Genomic DNA, 20196 nt, shown 5'->3' on the forward strand with positions numbered 1-20196 from the left:
TTGTTTTGTTTCGTTTTTTTTTACTTTTACTCATCCATTTTGCTTACAAATGCAAAAAAGAACCCCTCTCAAGCTTTGTTTGGCTTAGTTAAACAAGCCAGTTTCTTTTTTAATCACCTGTGACTCAAAGGATGCTTCACTCCCCTTAATTATCCTGTTTACACAAGGGTCTCAGTTTCACTTGGATTCATCATTACTGAAGTTACCAGAAATGTATTTCATACTTGAAATTACATTATACTCAAGGGTCAATGAAACTTTCCATGTGAACCACTGAAAATATCCAACTTGATACACCTTGGGGTTATATTTGCTTTCCTTGAAGCCATAGCACATTGGTGGGTCAACTAATATGTCCCAGAGCTCACTTTATCCTCCTTCAGTTTTCACCTAGAAGTACAGAAGATGTTGTAATTAGTCCTTATTTTGCACTTTGCATTACTTTGCCATTTCTGTTACCCTAGTTTCTAAGGTCATTCACCACTTGTTCTTTCTCTGCAGATCTCACTTTTACAACCAAGGGGGTTGTAACTCCATAGATCAGTGAATGCTGTATGCCTGCAGGGATGAAGTTTTCAGGACACAAAGCATTTGCTTCATTTATAGTCTTTAAGCAGGGTCTATTGGCTATCAAGGGGTAATGGATAGATTAAAGTCGAGCATTTTATAAGCAATTTACAATCATGAAATAGCAGAAAGTTTTTTGTCCTGTTGACTCTCCTGGCTTGCAACTGCACCATTTCTGCCTTTTCATGCAGAAATTAGTCCCCAGTGCTCAGTTACCAAAACAGATAACTTTGAAGCCACTGTAGCCTCCTGAAGGTGCCTCCAGAATGCAAGAAATCTATCTGCTGGTAGTACACAACAGTCTCCAACATGGAGGAAATGGTCAAAAATAGGATGTGGAAGATCATAGAACCATGGAAGGTTGGAAGGCACCTTAAAGACTGGAAGGCATCTGGTTCCAGGCCCCCTGCCATGGTCAGAAACATCTTCCATTAAACCAGGTTGCTCAAAGCGCCATCCAATCTGGCCTTGAGCACTGCCAGGGATGGGGCATCCATGGCCTCTCAGGGAAACCTGTTCCAATGCTTCACCACCCTCACAGTGAAGAATGTTTTACTAATATCTAATCTAAACCAACTCTCTTTCAAGTTTAAAGTCATCCCCCCTGTCCTGTCACTAGATGCCCATGTAATTAGAGTCTCCTCATCTTTCGTGTGGGCCCCCTTTATGTATTAGAAGGTGCTACAAGCTCTCCCTGGAGCCCTCTCTTCTTCAGGGTAAACAATTCCAATTCTTTCAGCATGTTCTCCTGTAGAAGAAGTTCTCCAGCCCCCTGATCATGTTCATGACCTTACTCTGGACTCACTCGGGCAGGTCCATGTCCTTCATCCATTGGGAACCCCTGAGCTGGATGTACAACTCCAGGTGGGGTTCCATAAGAGCTGAGTAGAGGGAGAGAATCACCTCCCTCAACCTGGTGACATGACACTGGAAAGGGGAAAAAATTAAAATACTGATCTCTGACACAAAGTCATCTGCCCTAGGAGATCTCTGTAGCTTGTGATAGTGACTCTGCTTTCATTAGAGAAGATGAAAAGCGGCACTGTGTGATAGCCAGCATGTGTGGGTGCATCTGACCCTGACGGGGCTGGCTCCAGCTGCAGTCGGAACCTCCATCTGTACAGCACCCATTATCTGCCATCATGTCCAGGCACAAAAAACAACTGCAAAATGCAAACTGGCAGATGATATAGAAGAAAATACTTCAGCAGTCATAGTTTTGCCTTTCAATTGCTGTAAGTAGCACACAGGGCTTTGAAAGGGACAGTTGAAGAAAGTATCAGAGAAAATACACTGCACCATTTCTGAATCATCCACAGAATGAAAAGACTGCAGACTCACAAATGTCAGCAATCAGTGCTGTGCTTCTGCCAGGCAGTGTGCATGGAACAGCCAAGCAGATGCAGTGAACTTATTAAGCATATTTCTACTTTCACTTACAATGAAAACAAACACGGCTGTGCGAGTCGGCCTGCTGATGACCCTGACCATCAACAGTGCAAGTGGTTTAAGAAATGGCTGTTCATGCAGCCCGCAAGTATAATGATATCTCTCTGTGTCCTGGGTTGACTACATGATGCTTTTATCCCCAACTGTTCTGTTTATGCTGAATAATAAGTTTTGCACCTTTGAGACTTGTTCCAGAGAGTGAAGAGGGGAGGGAAGAAGCGCGCAGTTTGTTTTCAGACACTGCACTCACTCCTCCACATTCCTGCTCCTGGACTGTGTTGTCTGCGGATGGACAGACAGCAGGACAGAGCTCTCCTTGGCTTTTAGTTAGTTTTAGCTAGCTGAGGCAAAAACATTGCCTGGACTTTTTTTCCTTTTCTTTGGACCAGTTCAAACCTGCTCTGGACTGAACATCTTGAGAAACATCGGCACCTCCACCTGTGGCCCACCGGGCTGGGCCTGGGCCATGGCACTTCCAGCACAGGAGGGACTGATCAGAGACTGAGTGAGCTGAGCTACAGCCCACGGAGGGGACTGTTCTGAGTTTGTCTCTCTTTTGGAGCGGCAAGAGGTTTTATTGTTTGTTTCATTTTTATTGTTTAATAAACAGTTTTTTCCACTTTGGGTTCTCTCCCAAATTTGCCCTGAACCAGGACACTCTGATACACAAAGTCATATTTATAGTTTGTTTTGTAAGAACACCAAGGGCCTCTACTGTTCTGCTTTTTCACCACAGCAGCTGGAAGGGGGTGCTGCTGCAGACCTGCTGGCCTTGTGTACGTGCAGTCTCGGCTGCAGAGACACTGCTGTGCTGCTGTGACACTGCCATGTGCCACGGCGGGTCACCCACCTTTGCGTTTATATAGATACACCTGAATGATGCCATCTTCACACTGATTTACCGTAATTATTGAGTCTAGTAGGAAGAAGAAAAGGTGCTCCTTTTTTTCTGTGAATTTGTATCTAGCAGGAAAAATATCAGCTTGCTCTGAAGTGCTGCCTGGAGAAAATGGGATGAATCAACTTCTTCTATTAATTTCCTACAAATATTAAGTAATGTGTCTTAACAACAGGCACATAGAAAAAAACCCTCATTTTCCCATATTTCTCAGAAACTTGTATTTTTGGCAGAACCAAACAAACAGCACACCTGACCCACTCTAGTGCTTAGGGCAGCTGTTCAATGGTTCAGGCTCCAGCCCCACCAAGTTGCCCAGTCCTGGGCATTACTTGGTTAATATCTTCAAGCCCCAAAATCCCAGTCCCATTGCAGAGTGACAAGTTCTGTCTGACATTGTTTGTCTGGTTTAGTGATTTAGGGTTTACAGTGGCAGTGCTGCACTGATTGGTAGGAAGACTTAGAAAAGTTAATCCACAAACAGCAGAGGTTTATGTCCAAAACGGAGACAGAGGAGTCCCGTTACTTTATTAGTATTTATCAGAATAAAGGGAGAGGTCATGGGGCATTTCCCCTGGGGTGTCTCAAATTTTTGGAGGACGTTGCCTCCTTTTTATCATAGAATAAAGTGAGAGGCCATGGGGCATTTCCCCTCGGGTGTCTCAAATTTTTGGAGGACGTTGCCTCCTTTTTATCATAAATCCCCATCTGCATTTCCCCCTCTCTTTCCCCATTGGCTGAGGTACTTGAGAGGTACAGATTCCCTAAAACACCTAATGCCTAAGACCCACTTCTAATGTATAACAACCCCCCCTTTATCTTTTCCTTGTGCCATTTAGTGGAATTGCTTATGGAATTTATGGTTATTCCCATTGTTTCTTCCATCTCTCAGTAATCAATGTCATTCATCAGCAGACCTACGGTTTGTTTATAAAGACAAATCTCTCATTCTATTTATCAATAAGCGGAATCCTTCCCATTGTTTCTTTTATCCCTCAGTAGCTAGCTTTATTTGCCAGCAGATCCACAGTTTGTTTTAAAGACAAGCCCCTCATTCCCTTCAGACTAGACGATCTCAAAGGTCTCTCCCAGCCTTGCCGACCCCACGATCCCGGATTCCAAGGTTCTGTGCCCAGGGCAGTGTCCGCCTCCACGGCATCGAGCCCGCACCGCCCTCGCAAGCACCGCCCGCCGAACCCGGCCCGCCCGCGCCGCTCTCCTCGGCGCGGCCGCTCCGTGAGCCGCAGAATCAATCGCCATCCCTGGCGGCGTCACCGGCCGTGTTTGGCTGCGTCCCGGAGGCGGAAGCGGGACGGCGCCTGTGGCGGAAGTGAGCCGCCGGGGCGGCGTGTGCTCGGCGATGGCATCCCAGTAGTGGCGACGGCAGCAGCGGCAGCAGCGGTTTCCCTCCTTCCCCTCCCCTTTTCCGCCGTCGGGACCGGGCGGCGCGGCGCGGCCATGGCCGGGGCCCAGGCGGCCGCGAGCGGCGGGGGGCGTGGGGAGTTCGGGCAGCGCGGGGAGCGGGGTGAGCCCCCGGGCGTGGGGCGTCCTGGGAGCGCGGGGAGTTCGGGCAGCGCGGGTACGGAGGCGTGTGCAGCGCAGGTCCGCGCAGGGCGGCTGAGGGGGCTGGCGGTGTTTAGAACAGGAGGCTCGGGGAGGACCCGGTCGCTCTCCAGATGGACTCGAAACGCAGGTCGGCCTCTTCGCCGAGATAGCCAGCGACAGGATAAGGGGACGTAGCCTCGAGCTGTGCCAGGAGAGGTTTGGGTTGGACGTGAGGAAGAATTTCTTCACAGAAAAGGCGGCTGCACTATGCACCGGGCTGCCCAGTCACCGTCCCCAGGGTGTTTAAGGACGTGGCGCTCAGTGCCATGGTGTGGTTCACAGCGTGATGCTCGGCCAAAGGTTGGACTCGATGATCGCAAAGGTCTTTTCCAACCTAAGTGATTTTATATCCTGCCTCTTGGCAGTTCAGCTCGTGCCCCACCTCACGTTCTTTCTGTCAGGGTTGTTTATACACTACACGTCCCAGTGGAAACAACACACTGCCTTAGATTGGCTTTCAGTGTTAAAAGTATTTTCTGCAAAAACAGTAAATGGCAAATTGTGAGTGGTTACTTTTTTCTTAAATGGCAAGTGATGCAAGTTCACTTCTTTAACAAAGAGGGGACAGAGTGTGTGGATTTAGCCCTCCAGCTTTGAAGTGCTCACAGGTTCCACCTGCTGAGGTGATTCCCATAAAGGAACAGATGCAGGATCACGTCAGCTGGAGGGATTTTTTCCAGAACATTGTATTCCTGGAGAGCTCTAGTAAGGGGAGCAGTAGCATAGTGTCCTGTTTTCCAGCTCTTGCACATAGCACTTATTGATCAGATGTCTTTTCACTTTCAAGCAGGCTTTGGTAATCTCAACACAAACTGTTTTGTCATAAGTGAAAAACATTCTAGGTAGTAAGGAAAATCCTGGAAAGCAAACATGCTGCTAAAATATTCTTTCTGAAGAAATAACTTTTTTTTTTTTCCCCCCACAGATGTAAGCATCTCTGTGTCATCTTTACAAAGCAAAGAGAATATTTCCTTAGTAGGAAATAGGCGGCTTTATTTTGACACTCATGCACTGGTATGCCTCTTGGAAGAGAAAGGTAATGTTTGAAAGAGGTAGCTATTTTTAATGGCTTTTTGAGTGTTTTTTTAGTTTACAAGCTTGTTACTTTTCCTTGACACACAGTGTTACACCTTGATTTTTATGAATTTTTGGGGGCTTATCGATATACTAGGTCGGGACATATAATCCATGGGTAGGATTTCTTTGGCTCCAAAAAGGAAACAGTGAGCTTATTTGGAAACAGTGAGCTTTGTTTGGAATAACTTTTGCCCTATTGGTGTTAAAAATGCTAAGAAAAAAATGCAATTTTAAGAACTGAGAGGAAAGAACCCCAGAGCCTTCAAGGCAGTAGTTTAAAATGTACTAATTGGATTCCTTCATATTTGGTATATTATACCTTGAATATGCACCAGTGTGTTACAATTGGATGGAATATGAACTACTTTGTACAGTGCAGCTCTTAGGATAGAGCATAGAATACTCTTAAAAATAGCATTATGCTATACAGATAAGGGAATAGATTATTTTGAATTCAGTGCTGAGGTGGGAGAGGTATCCTAAGGTGAAGCTCAATACAGCTGAAGTGACTTGTAACAGCTCTCTATTCCTACAATGGAGGGGTCATAGTCCCCTTCCCCTGCCAGGTGGTTTCTTTTTCCATGGGCCAGGAACTTTTCAGGAAATTCTCCAGCTCTTTTTCTTGTTTGGTATTCTGAGACACTGCTTTAATGAGTTGCTGGATCAGTTGAGAGAGCACAGGTCGGAGTGTCAGGAGGAGGGATAAGGGGAGAAGGAGCCTTTTAGGAGTAGTTAAACTTTTATATCAGCTCAGCTACTGAAAGTGGCTTGCTCTCAGCTGTGCTTGCTGATGCTGAACTGCTGGTGAGTTTGAAATAATCACGCTTTTGCAAGTGGTTCTTTTCATAATGATTAACTCTTGTTCGTGACATTTTTACTCCTACATTTTGAGGGTGGAAAAGATGAAGGTATTTTTAGGGACAGTGTTTTAGTATAGTTTCCAATATATTCAGTTCAGAAACTTTCTGATAGGCACTCAGAAGCTGGTAGACCTAAAATCAGGACAGTTGGCTGTGGTTTTAGTTGTTGAGTTTTGTATATCTTCAGTGGCACTGAAGTTTCATAGTGTAATGAAGTATCTGCTTTTCAGAGCCAGAATTCTTGCTTGCTCATGGAAGTAACTACAAGTGAGAGATGACATTCCACAGTAACTGGAGAACTCTCTTTATCATGCTGATAGTATAATAGTTCTGTGCTATGGAAGCAGTCATCCTATTCACAGACAGTTGTGGGGTGGGGAAACTTGCAGGTATTGACTGTGTTCTTTTGTTAGTGCTGGATCAAGAGTTCTGTGTTTTATTAACTTTCATAACTGGCATTTGTTGTAATTTGGTGCTGATGATCAGCAAGTGGCATTTCTGTAAACTGTCCAGATCTGGATCTCTCTCTGAATGTCACTCTTTGTTTTGCTTAGGGTTCACTACTCAGCAGTCGGAGGTCATTGTATCTGCATTAGTGAAAATCATGAACACCAACCTGGATATGATTTACAAGGACATGGTCACCAAAGTACAGCAGGTTAGATCAGAGGCAGTGGTGGGGTTAAAGTGAATTAAAGCCTTGTATGCCTGCTAATGAAATATGTGTTGCTATTTATTGCTGTTATACACTGCATTTTAAAAGTTTGAAGGTGAAGAGCAAACATTCGTCTTATTGACTGATTCATTTTGTCTTGAGTTTATCAGGTAGTTACCAAAGTGTTGTGATGGACCTTGAGATTTCAGTACTGTGGGTTGGTGTTCAAACCACAAGTAGTTTTTTAGTTTCAACCTTAACAACAGTAACATGACACATAGTTACTGAGAACACTTAGACAGTCATAAGAGGTATTCAATGCATGGATTTGAATTTCTACGTTTCTTTTGTAGACTTGCAACAAGGAAGTACAAATCCCCTCAGTTATTTACCGTAAACACTTAGTCATAAGAGGTATTCTTATACCTCTTATGGATTTGAATTTCTACGTTTCTTTTGTAGACTTGCAACAAGGAAGTACAAATCCCCTCAGTTATTTACCGTCCTGTTATATGGTACTTGTTTGTTTATCTCTGTCTCTCAGTGACATTTATGTTGTATTAGAGTACAACCTCCTGGGGCTGCTCTGTGAGCCTGGGGTTCACAGCCCCCGGTCACCTTCCGAGCACAAGCTGCAACTTGTTTCATAGTAACCAGGCTGCTGTCCTGAGACAGGAGAAAACAGCAGCTGCTGTCTCTGTAGTGTAACAGTCTTGGCAGAGGGGTTTCTCATTAAAAAGTGGAATATTGCCAAAGTGGATTTTGTGGCACTTTCCACCTGGGAAGTTTCAAGCCAATCTTCCTAGCTTTTAGACTGTAGGCAAACTTACAGTCCTCCTCTTGTGCTGAATTTGTTCCACAGTCACTCAGGGAATGCTATGTTAGAGTCCTTTTCTCCCATGGTTAGTTGTATTTTACAGCAAGCAGTCTCAGCCTCCTTCTGTGCCTACCTTTTTTGAATTAAAGTTGTTTTGTGTTGAATTTAATGCTGCTACTGATGGTAGATGTGTTCTGAGACTGTTAGATTTGACCCTCAAGTGACTTTCTGCCATTAAGATGCAATGTGTAGGTTTGTATGGCAGCTCAGGAAGCGTGTGTGCCATCAGCACTGGGCCACATGGTAAATTTGTACTTCACTATAGTCTTTGATTGCACAAGGTCTTCTGCAGAAAGAGAACAAAAAATCAGAAGAAAGATTTGGAATGTTGTGGACAAGCTATTATCAAAGTATTACCTTGGTTAGATAAAACCTTAGGGAAAAACAGATTTACATATGTGTGTATATATAGGCATGAAGAAGAGAAAGAATATGGAAGATTCTGGTCTCTGTTTGCTGAGTCCACTGAGGAGAAGAGAGAACAAGAACAATCTGGAGACACTGAGGAGTAAGAAAAGAGGTGTCCATGCAGTACACTTTCTGTAGACTTTTTGTAATATGTCCAGAACTCTGACCCATTTTTTTCAGTCTTGTGGTCAGGTAACCTGGAGAGGCATCTTTGGGTACTACTCAAAATTAAATGCTGCAAGGTAGAATTGCATTTTGTGACAAAACTGAAGTTACAGTGCTGTGTCAGATTTGTAAGGGTCTTAGTCCAGAAGCAAAAGCAAGGGACTACTTATTAGAGGAAGATCTTCAGTAGAGAAGGCAGTTCTTATATGTATGTGTGGGTAGTGTAGGATCTAGAACAATGTCTACAGACTTTTGCATCTTTGAGAGTTGCAGAGAATTCATGTTTGTCTTCTGTCAGTTCAGTGTAATGCACTGAGAAGAGCAATTCAAAGCATCAGTGCGTGATTCTGAGCAGTGAGGCAGAGACTTCCTTGCAGGGAGAGGCAGAACAGGAGGTAATTACAGAAGAGTATGGTTGCACTGAGGGATTTTGGTCTGAAGGCCAGCTTTCCTCATTTGGCTCAAAGACAGCTTTCCCTAATGCCTTTGCTAGCTTAAGAATTTGATGACTTGGAAGCAAATGTTTCCTAGGCTAATAATTGAATTATTCTGCTCTGTGTTAGCACTGCCAATTTTGTCAGACATTACCAACATTTGAGCCTAACTTGCTTATTTTGTCACTGTCACTCTATCTTGCTTTCTGAAACCTGGATAATCAACCTGAAATTGCTGAATTAAAAATTTCAGGGTACCAAAATAGTCTTTCATATTTGTAGGCACAGATGAGGAAAAGTATTATAGTTGTGATATGTTCTAAGGTTCTTCTTCCTTCTTTTAAAGGAAATTGCACTTCAGCAAGTTATGTCCCATATTGCTGGTGTGAAAAAGGACATGATTATTTTGGAAAAAAGTGAATTTTCAGCACTTCGTTCAGAAAACGAGGTAAGTTACTGTCTTGGAAAGCTCTACTCTAGAACTTGTTGTTTGTTGTTTTTATAATAATGATGTAGAAAAGCATCTTGTACCAAAGGGGATAACTGGGGCTGGGATGGTTTGGCACCTTCATTAATGACTTGTTGATGGAACAGAGCAGAGGGCATCTTCAGCAAGTCTGCAGATGATCCAAAGCTGGGAGCGGCTGCTGATGCACCAGGCAGTTGTGCTGCCATTCATGGGGACATCAACAAGCTGGGAAAATGGGATGAGAGGAGTCACATGAAGTTGAATAAGTGGAAGTGCCCACTCGTGCCCCTGGGAAATACTCTCAGGCACCAGGACAGGCTGAGAGTGACCAAATGGAAAGTGGCTTGGCAGGGAAGACCTAGTGGACACGAGGTGGATCATGAGCCAGTGATGAGCCCTTATGGCAAAAGCAGCCAGCGACCTCCTGGGCTGTGTCAGGATGGCTGCCAGTGGGACACTGCTGATTTCTGCCTTGTGCTGTTGTTTGGAAGGGCACAGTACTGAGTAAACATGCATGTGTATTCATCTGTACACATACTGAGGACATGGAATAGTGCTTGGCTTGCCTGCCTTTTCATATTATGATTATAGTCACTGTCACTGATCATACAAATTCTGTAGATTTCTAGATAGTGTGGGTTTATATGCAGTAATAAAGTCTAAAATTTTTTTTGTACTCTCACAGAAAATAAAACTTGAGCTCCAACAGATAAAGAAGCAAGTCACGGTAAGATACCATACCAATATAATTAAAAATTGACACCTGTCTAATTAGCTGGAAAAAATAAAAAGTGCTACTTTCAGAATTTCATATTCTAAGCTGTGTTTAATTGCTATGATATGTGTGATACTGAAATTGCTGTTGACAGTACACTGTGGTCTGCAGCAATGGCACTTTCATGCATACCTCATTTATGGGGACAGGAAAGTGTGACTAGTACAAGAGGCAAACCAAAATATAACTGAAGATATTTTTATGTCCTTAATTCAGATTCAGAAAGTGGCTGCCATGTAATGATTAAGGCTGAGTGAAGTTCTGCATTTAGGCTGCCTATACATTAAAGATGCAGCATACATTTAAAATCACATTACTTACTAATTATGGGTTTTGATTGTTTGGTTTGGTGTTGTTTTTGTTTCTTTTTTTCTCTGAAGACTTTCCTGTTACCTGTCCAGAATTTTAATGGCTTTTTAAGGCCACTAATTTTGAGACCATTATGTTTGGTCCCATTTGTTGGGGAGCAAATGACCATTGCAAGAAAATGGGCTGTGTGAAAAGCTTACTCTGTTTTAAAATACATTTGGCATCTAATTTTTGAATTGTAACCTATTTTATGGTTTTAGTTGCATGTAAATGAGTTCATGTAATCCACTAGTGGAGGATCAAAGATCTGAGCCATCTTTTCTTAAAAGCTAGATGTCTATATTTTACTTTTAACTGTAAATTCAATTTTCACAAGGGCATGTTGTTATATGCTTGCTCATACAAAAAGACACAATGTAAAACTTCAAGGAAAAATTTTGTTTTTTGATTTATTAAACTGTAATGTATTCTGTTGAAATGACAACTAATGATAAATCAAAGTTCAAAATTCAAACACAGAAATTGAGTCTCCTTATTGTTAATGCTAACCTAATAAGTTGGCATTGGCCTACTTGAGAAATGCTTACTTGGTTCTAGCAGTAGAATCTCCCAGAACATCAGCAATCTTTTGTTTCTCCCACATATTCATCTGATCAGCAGTTTGCCACATGACAAACTGTCAGCTGGCTGGAATTCCTGCCAGGAGGTTGCATTAAAATGGCAGCTGTCACCAGGAAAAGCAGGACTCACGGCTGTTGGTAAAGTCAAATACAAGTGTAAAACTTAGTAGTAGTTTTAAAAAGTTAGATGTTTAAAAATGCAGTAAGCGTTTCCTGACTTTTCAAATGTCTATAGCTTTTTCTGAAAATCCCAGCTGTAGTCTTTAGAAACAGATTTTCTTTTACAATGGAAGGTGAGAAACTGCTTTGAACATTATTTTGAGCATCAAGATTGGTTTGTGGAAGGAATCCAACTTACAGGTGTAGCCAGACGTGGGTTTTTCGATATCAGAGAGAGTTACAGGATATATGAAACATTCCCTGCATTTATAGAAGGATGTGCTCTCAGTTAAGTGCTGTTCTCAGGGTTAAAAGTAATTTTAGTTTTTGATTTTGAGATCCAGTTCGTACTATAGAACATCATACTTCCCAGGTGAAGAATATAAATACTTAATACTTCTGAAAATTATATACATTAATTGGATATAAGCTCATGTTCATGAGATACAAAAATAAAGATAAAATGTTTTTGTCCAATTCTTTCTGCTTATGATAAAACAGAAAATCTTTCTTGCTGCTTTATTAATTGTATACATTAATTGGAGAGAAACTCATATTCATGAGATATAAAAATAAATTCCAGTTCTTTCTGCTTATGATAAAACAGAAAATCTTTCTTGCTGCTTTATTAATTTTTCCCATTAGGATGAAATTACCAAAGTTCGTGCAGATAACAAGTTAAACCTAAACCTGGAGAAGAGCAGAGTAAAAGAACTGGTAAGTTTTGGTTACTGCTAGAAACATCTCAACACTGAGTAATCTCGCAATTTGGGTAAGAGCATCTTACCCAAAGAGCATTTTCCTACTAACCTATAGTATCACTCAGCTTCAAGGTGGTATTAATCCAAGTTACTCATCCCTATGCTGGTAAATGCAAGGTGCCATGTTTGGGTCTGTATGTCTTACCTGTTTTGCTCTTGTTCTAATATCAGGATTAACACATTACAATTAAATATATTAGATATTCATCTAATATCTGCCTAGAGGGTTTTGTATTTTATATCTCTTTCTCTATTTACACACTTACTATTGCTTACATTTTGTTAAATCATCACTGGAGATGTTTCATTTCCATGTATCTAGTTTGTCAAAAAATACCTATTGTAGAAGTAGTTGTAAATTATTTTTTTTTAATTGTAAGTTATCCTGGTTCATATTGCTTTTGAGCTTTGAAATACCTGATTGATCTGAATAGATGTAATCTTAAATTAGCATAATGTAGATGTAAAATTAGAAGATTAACGCGTTCTTGCATTATGCATAGCACTCTAGATTTCTGTTCTCATTGATGCTTTTTTTCAGTAGCTTTTAGGATCTCAATGAAATGGCATCTTCTAAATTAAAGGATCTTTTAATGACTTTTTCTAAATTATTATTATTTATTTCTCAGTCCTTTTTCCTAGGTATGTTATAAAGACAAGTTTATATAAGTTGTAATACTTACCTTCAATCCAGGCAATAAGAACTGTTCAAGTAGATATCATCATCTTCTGTGTGTGCCCCTAGAAACAGTGAGTGGTTAGTTTAGGTAACAGCTGTGTTGGTGACTCAGTATAATGACTAGCAGTCTGTTAGCCCGTGGTCGATGCTTGAATAAGGTACAACTGGAGCAGGTAGACTTCTTGTTTAAAGGTTAATACTTCATGGTAATGTTTTTAAAAAACATCATATGAAATGTAGTCATCGTGTATATGATAAGCTTTGCAACAATTTGGGCTTACAAAACTTACATGAAACCGCTGCACCAGTGATAAATTAGGCAGCAGTGTTTTCTGGTATATTAATGTAGGTGGGATCATGAAATCTGGACTTTGGTCTTTTATTTTGCTTACCAGGCAAGGCAAACTGCGCGTCAACTTTCTCTTTAAAAAGTTGATCAACTTTGTAGTCTCTTGTGCAACTATAATTTCATCGTTTCTATGGAAACGGCTCTTTTTTTTTTCCTCCCCCCACCCCACCATTTGATTGCAATGTGTGAACAGAAGAGGGAAAAGGCAGCTGAATGGGGAGCAGGTTGTGGCACATATGCTGGGTTGGGGGGAAGATGTAATCCAGTGTTTTCTATAGTCGGCACAGCATTATTGTTATATTTACTTGAATTGTAATGTGACTAAGGACTGAATATCCAGTTTCTGAGTAAAAAAAACAAAGAAAATTGAAGGCTACCATGCGTTCTTACTAAGTTACTTTTCAGAAGAGAAGTGTCCGAAATTTTAATTGTTTTAACTTAAAGCAATAAGTAAAATGTTCTTATCCTTCAGTTTGATGTGGAGTAAGTGCTGAAAGAGAATTTCCTAGTTTGCCTACACTGATGTTGGCAGTCTTTAATGTTTCAAATTCTAAATGCTTTATCTTTTATTTTTGTAGTTTATTGTTTTATAGTCTCTTCTACTTTATTTCTCAGAGAATCCTTAGAATTTGCACATTGCTTAGTGCAAATCTCTTTATGTTGTGATTTGTGTCTTCAGGATACAGAAATTATTTAAAAACTTGAATATATACAAGTTTCTGTACTATACTTTATGTGTTCATGCATCACAGTGTCTCTAAGCTTGCTGTTAAAAGCCTCAAGATGTATCTGACAAAGTTGAATTTTTCCTGCACTGTGAAAAACGTGGACTTAAGGGGAAATCTCCCTGTTGAATTTCAGAGTGAGAGGTTTAGCCTTGTCCTTTCTTTTTTTTTATCCACTGTGTTACAGTGTGTTACAGATGTGATGATGGCTTGCGCTAAAAGGCCAATTTCACTGTCTGAAACCTAAGAGTCAAATCCTTGAGTCTGACCTAGAGAGTTCTAAACACAAAACAAAACTTAAAGAAACGTCCAAAAAGTTTGTAGAATATAAATAATTCAGAAGATGTGTATTTGGCTATGTGTATCTATATTAAACACATAAACTGTTTCAGTCCATAAAATTATTTTAATTCTCATGGTTCTTTTGATAGTCATCAGTTCCTCAATGTGAGGACCAATTCCTGCATTTCTACCAAAACATAGGGTTTTTTTAGATTATTTTATAAATATTCTGCCCTTTTGACACTTTCAAAAATGGGGACTTATATAAAATGTCTGAATTTATTTTTTTATCCCTGTCTTCATTTTGCAGAATATAGTGACTCCAACGATCTAAACGTGCTGTTATTTGTCTTTATGTACTTTTCTACATTTGTAGCAGCCTGCTGTCGTTTAACTTCAACTTGAGATCAGTCAAACGTCCAAACAGAGTTCTAGATCTTTAAGGAATGTTTTTCAGTGCTGAAGCATTTATGTATATTAATCTGATTTTAATGTTAAATTTAAATAAGCTTCCAGAGTGAAGGAAAAATAAGGTGACTTTCCACGTGGGAATGTCAATAGATAAGGTTATTGGTCTTTAACTCAGGATTCTGAGATAGATGCCTGATGACCTTAGTACTCTTCACTGGAAACTGGTGCTTTATCAGTTGTCTGTGAATAATTTAATTGCTCCAGTAGTGAGGCAGGAACCATTATAAGTGTCAAGGTAAATCCAGCCTGTTCATGAGTCAGAAAGGTAACCTGCTTTAAAGGTATGATTCCTTATTCTGGATTTAACTTTTCCTTGAACACAAATAGCTGTAACTTAAAAATAAGCCACAGCTTCTGATGATCCACAAACAAAAGGCTTCATGTGTGATACAAATTTTCTGTTTTAACAAATATACCATGAAATGACAGGTCAGAACAATTGAAATTGTGAGTGCATATGGTGCTGGCTAAGCATTTTGTTGATAGCTGAGTTTGATGTGATTTAAAAGTGTTCTCCCCTTCCTGAAGGCAGCAGATGGTTCAGTCTTGATTGTGCTTGTATGCTCAGTGGATTAGTCAACTGTTCCAGAGTTATTGTTTAGAGTCATAGGCCCTTGCTTTTCAGAAATGCAAATCTGCCAGCCTCTCTTCCAGCTGCTTAATAATATATACAGATTTTGTGGAAGGTGAGTGTCTGAAAAACTTGTTTCACTTCACATTTTTGAAGTGTGCTTTTCAAAAGGACAGCAGGTACCCTACAATGCTGTCTCTCAAGTGCTGTCAGACAATAATCTTGTCCAGATTATGTATTTTATGTAATCTGGAAACAAAGAAACATGCTTTTAAGTTGGGAAAAAAAGTTAAAAACATTTTAAGGACAGTGTAATATTTAACTTTTTTTTTTTTTCCTCCTAGTATTCACTTAATGAAAGAAAACTACTTGAAATGAGGACAGAAATAGTGGAATTGGTAAGAACTTAGTAGCTGATTATTACACAGCAAATCTTTTTGTACTTGTGTTACAGACCTTATATCCTTTTTGGTGATGTCCTTATGCACTTTAACTTAAGTGTCTACAGAACAAAAAGACCTTCATATATAGTATTAGACTCTCTGCATGTATATATGAGCTGTTCAGTAGTCACTTTGTTTTGAAACCTCATGCATGTAGCATTTTTTGTAGATTAAACACCACTCACAATGTGAAATTCTTTCCCCCATGTTTAGAGAGAAACTCACTGCTAGACTGATTTGCCTTCATTTTATAGGAGGTTTTTACCAAGCACTGCTACTTCTCTGTGTTTCCTGAATTATCCCTTGTAAGTCCTCTAGCAGTAAATCATTAACTGATTCATAATGTTTCACTAGTGCTGATTTGAAATTATCAGCAACTCAACAGCTGTTGTTATTAGTTTACAAGTTGGATTTTTCAGTCTCTTCTGAGTAATAATTCTATCCCATATTTTTTTAGCAGAAGTCCTGTCTTCTGTCCTAATCAAATTCTGAATTTGTAGCTGATTTTCTGGTAAAATTCATTGCAAGACAAAGACATGCTTTTCTACAACACAAGACCAATTCTCAGTTTTTCTAATCCTCCATAAATCACTCTGCTCCAGTATGACTTTGTCACAAGAGGCTTTTAGGCTTCTCAGTAGCTCTTACAATTGAGCAGTGACTTTAGTCAGTGGGCTGAATGACAGATTGAAGTTAATGTTTATGCTGTTAGATTGAGATAAGAAGGCATCCAGTTCTGCCAGTTTCTAGATTACTTTTTAAGGAACATGTAATCACATAAATTTCCTGAGTTCACTAAATTATTCAGCTCCTTGGATACAATCAGCTAAGAAAGAACTTGTTGTCTTTGAATAAGGTCTGTGTTAGCTCAGTTGGTTAGAGCATGATGCCAATAACGCCAAGGTTGTGGAGTCCATCCCTGTACAGGCCATTCACTGCAGAGTGGGACTTAGGATCCTTGTGAAATTCTGTAACTTCCGTAAGAATGCAAATTAACATGTATTTAAAGAGGAAGCAGAAATACGACTTGAAGGGATGGGTTAAATTTCTAAATCAACTAGAAAATGTTCAAATTGCATCATTTTGTTGCTTTACTTTCTAGCACGCGCAACAAGACCGAGCTCTGACCCAAACAGACAGAAAAATAGACACAGAAGTTGCGGATCTGAAAACAATGCTTGAATCGCACAAGCTTGATAATATTAAATACTTAGCAGGTGAGGAATCTGGTGGTTGTCTCTGATGGTGAAACTGCCAAAAATTGGCAGTTAAATGTTTGGCAAACTCTCAAGTGGCTGTATTTATAATGGCTCTTATTTAAAAAAAAACCCAAAAAACAAAAATAAACCACCCAAACTTGAAATAGTCTTAGGCAAGATTAGCAGTCTTATTTCTGTACTTAACCCAGAAGAAGTTTCCTGTGATTCACAACTTTATTTTGCATGGGATTTTTTCAGGTTTTTACTGTTAATAATAATAATTTGTGTGAGAAATCTAAAAGACTGCCTGTTAACAACAACCAAACAGTTCTGTGCCTGACTTAATTTATGTAAGCAGTCTGCAGTATGTATTACTGGGATTTCTTCATCCATCTGATGGAGATCTTTGTGCAAAAAGGAACATTTCAGTTTTTTTGACTGTTCAAGGCCACATATTCTTTAAACTTCCATATTTACACAAGTGCTTGGAGAAAATACTATATATGTGTGGCCACACTGACTGTTCACGGCCACATATTATTTAAAATTCCATATTTACACAATGCTTGGAGAAAATACTATATATGTGTGGCCACATTATTGCCCTAGGTAACTAACATTTTGACATTTTACTACTAAGTGTGCAGTACTATTAAATGAGGTTTGCAGTAGAAAATTATTCTGATTTAGACATTCTGATTATTTTTTCACAGTGGGCTTTGTCAAAAGTACGGGCACATAAGCCTCATGGTACTGTGTTTCAGACGTATCGTTTAGAGACAACCAATAAAATGAAAAATAAAAGGTGCTTTATTAAAATGAGAGGAAATTCTTTTTCTTACCTTTCCTACTCAAAAACGAGTTGAACTCTAGATGGAAGAAAAATAATTTAAAATCATTTGTATTGTGTTTGAAGGGCTCCTATTGCAAACAAAGGCAAAAATATTTTGTGTGTATGTCTTGAAATAAAAATTCTATTTCATTTCAGTACAAGTTTTAAAAATGTAAAATTGATAAACCTTAAAATGGCTTTCATTCATTTGTTTGCTAAATACTTGACTGTGTTTTATTAATCCCATTATTTATTTCCTTGTTTTACATCTGTAACTTGCTATATTGACCTTTTTGGAATAGTGAGGAAGTAAGGATTTCTTTCAGCCTTTTGATAGTTTTCCAGCATTTTTTTTCTCTCCTTCTTATTTGTCATTTTTGTGCTCTTCCTACCTTGAAATAGTTTGTTGTAAATGAAAAACTTAGTCTCTCACATGGGGGTGGGGAAGTCATGGAACTTTTAGTATTGTAGTAAGATGTGTACATAGCTTTCTGAAGTACTGAGAGATACTGATTTGATGTCAATATTAATGCCATTTTCCTTCCATCTTTATTTTCTTTCAGGTTCAGTATTTACATGCCTTACTGTAGCACTGGGATTTTATCGTTTATGGATATAACAAAACACGAATTTAAAGAGACTTCTTTGCCTGAGATTCTGAAAAGAAGTTTTTAATCTTTACCTGAATTTTTAACCAAATCTTGACTGTTTTATTTATTATTTTATAAAGCAGACTGTGTTGAGAATGTAACCAAAGATGTGCCTAAAAACAAACTGTGCACGTACCATGCCAACTTGAACCTTACCTCTGACGGAAGCGCTTCTGCAATTTCCCTCCGTTCTGAGCTGCAGCTGCCTTTGTGTAGGCAAAGACTGGCATTCCTGACAATGGAGTGGGCCTGCATGCAGTAGAGAAAATCAATGGAATTATGTTCCATTGCCTGCTTAGGCAGGTTGGCCAGACTCAGTTGCATGTGTTGGACTGAAGTATTTATTATTAGTGTAAAACTGAAGCTACGTGTTCTGTGGCTTGGAGGCACTCTTGTATAAGTGGAGTTTGTGCTAACTGAATCATGCTCACTTCCCTCCCTCTAACACTTGTTCTTACAGATACTATGATCAAATATTTGTTTGGCTATTTTTGTAACATAGCTATCAGCTTTTTTTCCAGATGGCTGCCCAATCAGTTGTGTTCATGAACGAGTCCTGTGTAAAGATAGCAGTGTTTGCTGCTAATTTTGTTTGTAAGGTATTTGTAGAGATTTTTGTGACTAACTTGCCTTTGGTAGACATAAGTATCTGATACTCATTCCATATGCTAATTGCTTACCTTACCACTGTAACTGGAAGTTGGAAATGCAGTAAGATACACTGGTTGTGTTAATTTATCATTAGGTGATACAAAGTGTCCCAGGTGCTGCCTTCTTGATGAAAGAGAATTGATGCTTCTAGAAAGGAAAGAGATTTTAAATTGTGGTTATGAAGCAGGCTCTTAGGCAAGAGAACTGCAGTAGCAACAGTCTTCTGGGGGTTTTACTGTTTCATTTCTTAAAAAATCATGTTGATTCTAAAAATGTGGAACTCTGATAGTGATAATAATTGAAGCAGCAGTGGACACCTGTAAAGATGTTAAACCCACATAAATCAGGAAGTGTCACTGAAAGCAGTGAAGAAAGATGTCCAGTGTATCCAGGTATCTGTCATTCTTCCACTGATGAAATTACTGTTTTAGTAGCAGAGCTGCCATCTGTGTTCCTTCACTTAAGGGAAATTTCCCTTTCCTGCTTGCTCTTAGGAGGGGAGCTTAATTTATGCACTGGTGATAAATGCTGTTAGAGCACAATAATGGCTTTTCTTAATGAAAGTAAAGCTTTTTGGCTACTTTGTGCCTGTATTTTTGTGGTTGGAAGTGCCAACTTTGATCATGTACAAAATCAGAGGAGGAGATGGATGCCTGTAACAATACGATACTGGCCTGAAATAAAGAATTTTGAATATTTCATAGAATATGATGTGTTTTCATTATAAAAGCAACTTTTGTATTTGAAAATTGTCTCCTTGGTTGAAGGTAAGTCACTGTTCATATGAAGTCTTTTAAGCTAAGAATTTGCAAAGTGAACAGCCCCTCCAAGATGCTGAAGAGAAATAACATAAGTAAAATCATTATTATAGACTAACTTAACAGCCCCTCTAAATGAATGAATTTATACCTAAGAATGTCACTTTTTTCTTTAAAAAGTTATTTTTTTTTATACTAAGTTACAGGATTTGACACCTTCTCAAATTAGACAAGCAATAATTCAGTTTTTAGAATGACTTTGCTGTTGGTCTTACCTTCCCAAGGCAGATGGTTCTATATATGTCCATGGAATCAGTACATGTTGGCCTGCAGGCTTGTGCATCTCACAAATAGTTGCTAAAATAAGTGTTTAAGACTAATTTTAAACATAGGGTCTACCCTGCTAAAAACAGATACTGTGCAAATAAATTTCTATTTAGGGCAGGTGGAAGGAGGAAGTGAAATATAGAGCACCAGCATCTTGGAATTCCCAAAGTG

General features: G+C 39.5%; 1 protein-coding gene across 1 annotated transcript; it reads left to right on the plus strand.

Moving 5' to 3' along the window:
* Window positions 1–4372: 4372 nt before the first annotated feature.
* Window positions 4373–19646, plus strand: MCUR1 (mitochondrial calcium uniporter regulator 1). Its single transcript, XM_039711995.1, has 9 exons — window positions 4373–4493; window positions 5445–5555; window positions 7011–7114; window positions 9342–9443; window positions 10150–10191; window positions 11973–12044; window positions 15510–15563; window positions 16711–16825; window positions 18203–19646. Exons 1-9 carry the CDS (start codon window positions 4373–4375, stop codon window positions 18256–18258), a joined length of 777 nt encoding a protein of 258 aa, XP_039567929.1. The 3' UTR covers window positions 18259–19646.
* Window positions 19647–20196: the final 550 nt, after the last annotated feature.

The sequence above is a fragment of the Passer montanus genome, unplaced genomic scaffold (genome assembly GCF_014805655.1).
Source record: "Passer montanus isolate IOZ18808 unplaced genomic scaffold, ASM1480565v1 scaffold26, whole genome shotgun sequence".
Lineage (NCBI taxonomy): Eukaryota > Metazoa > Chordata > Aves > Passeriformes > Passeridae > Passer > Passer montanus.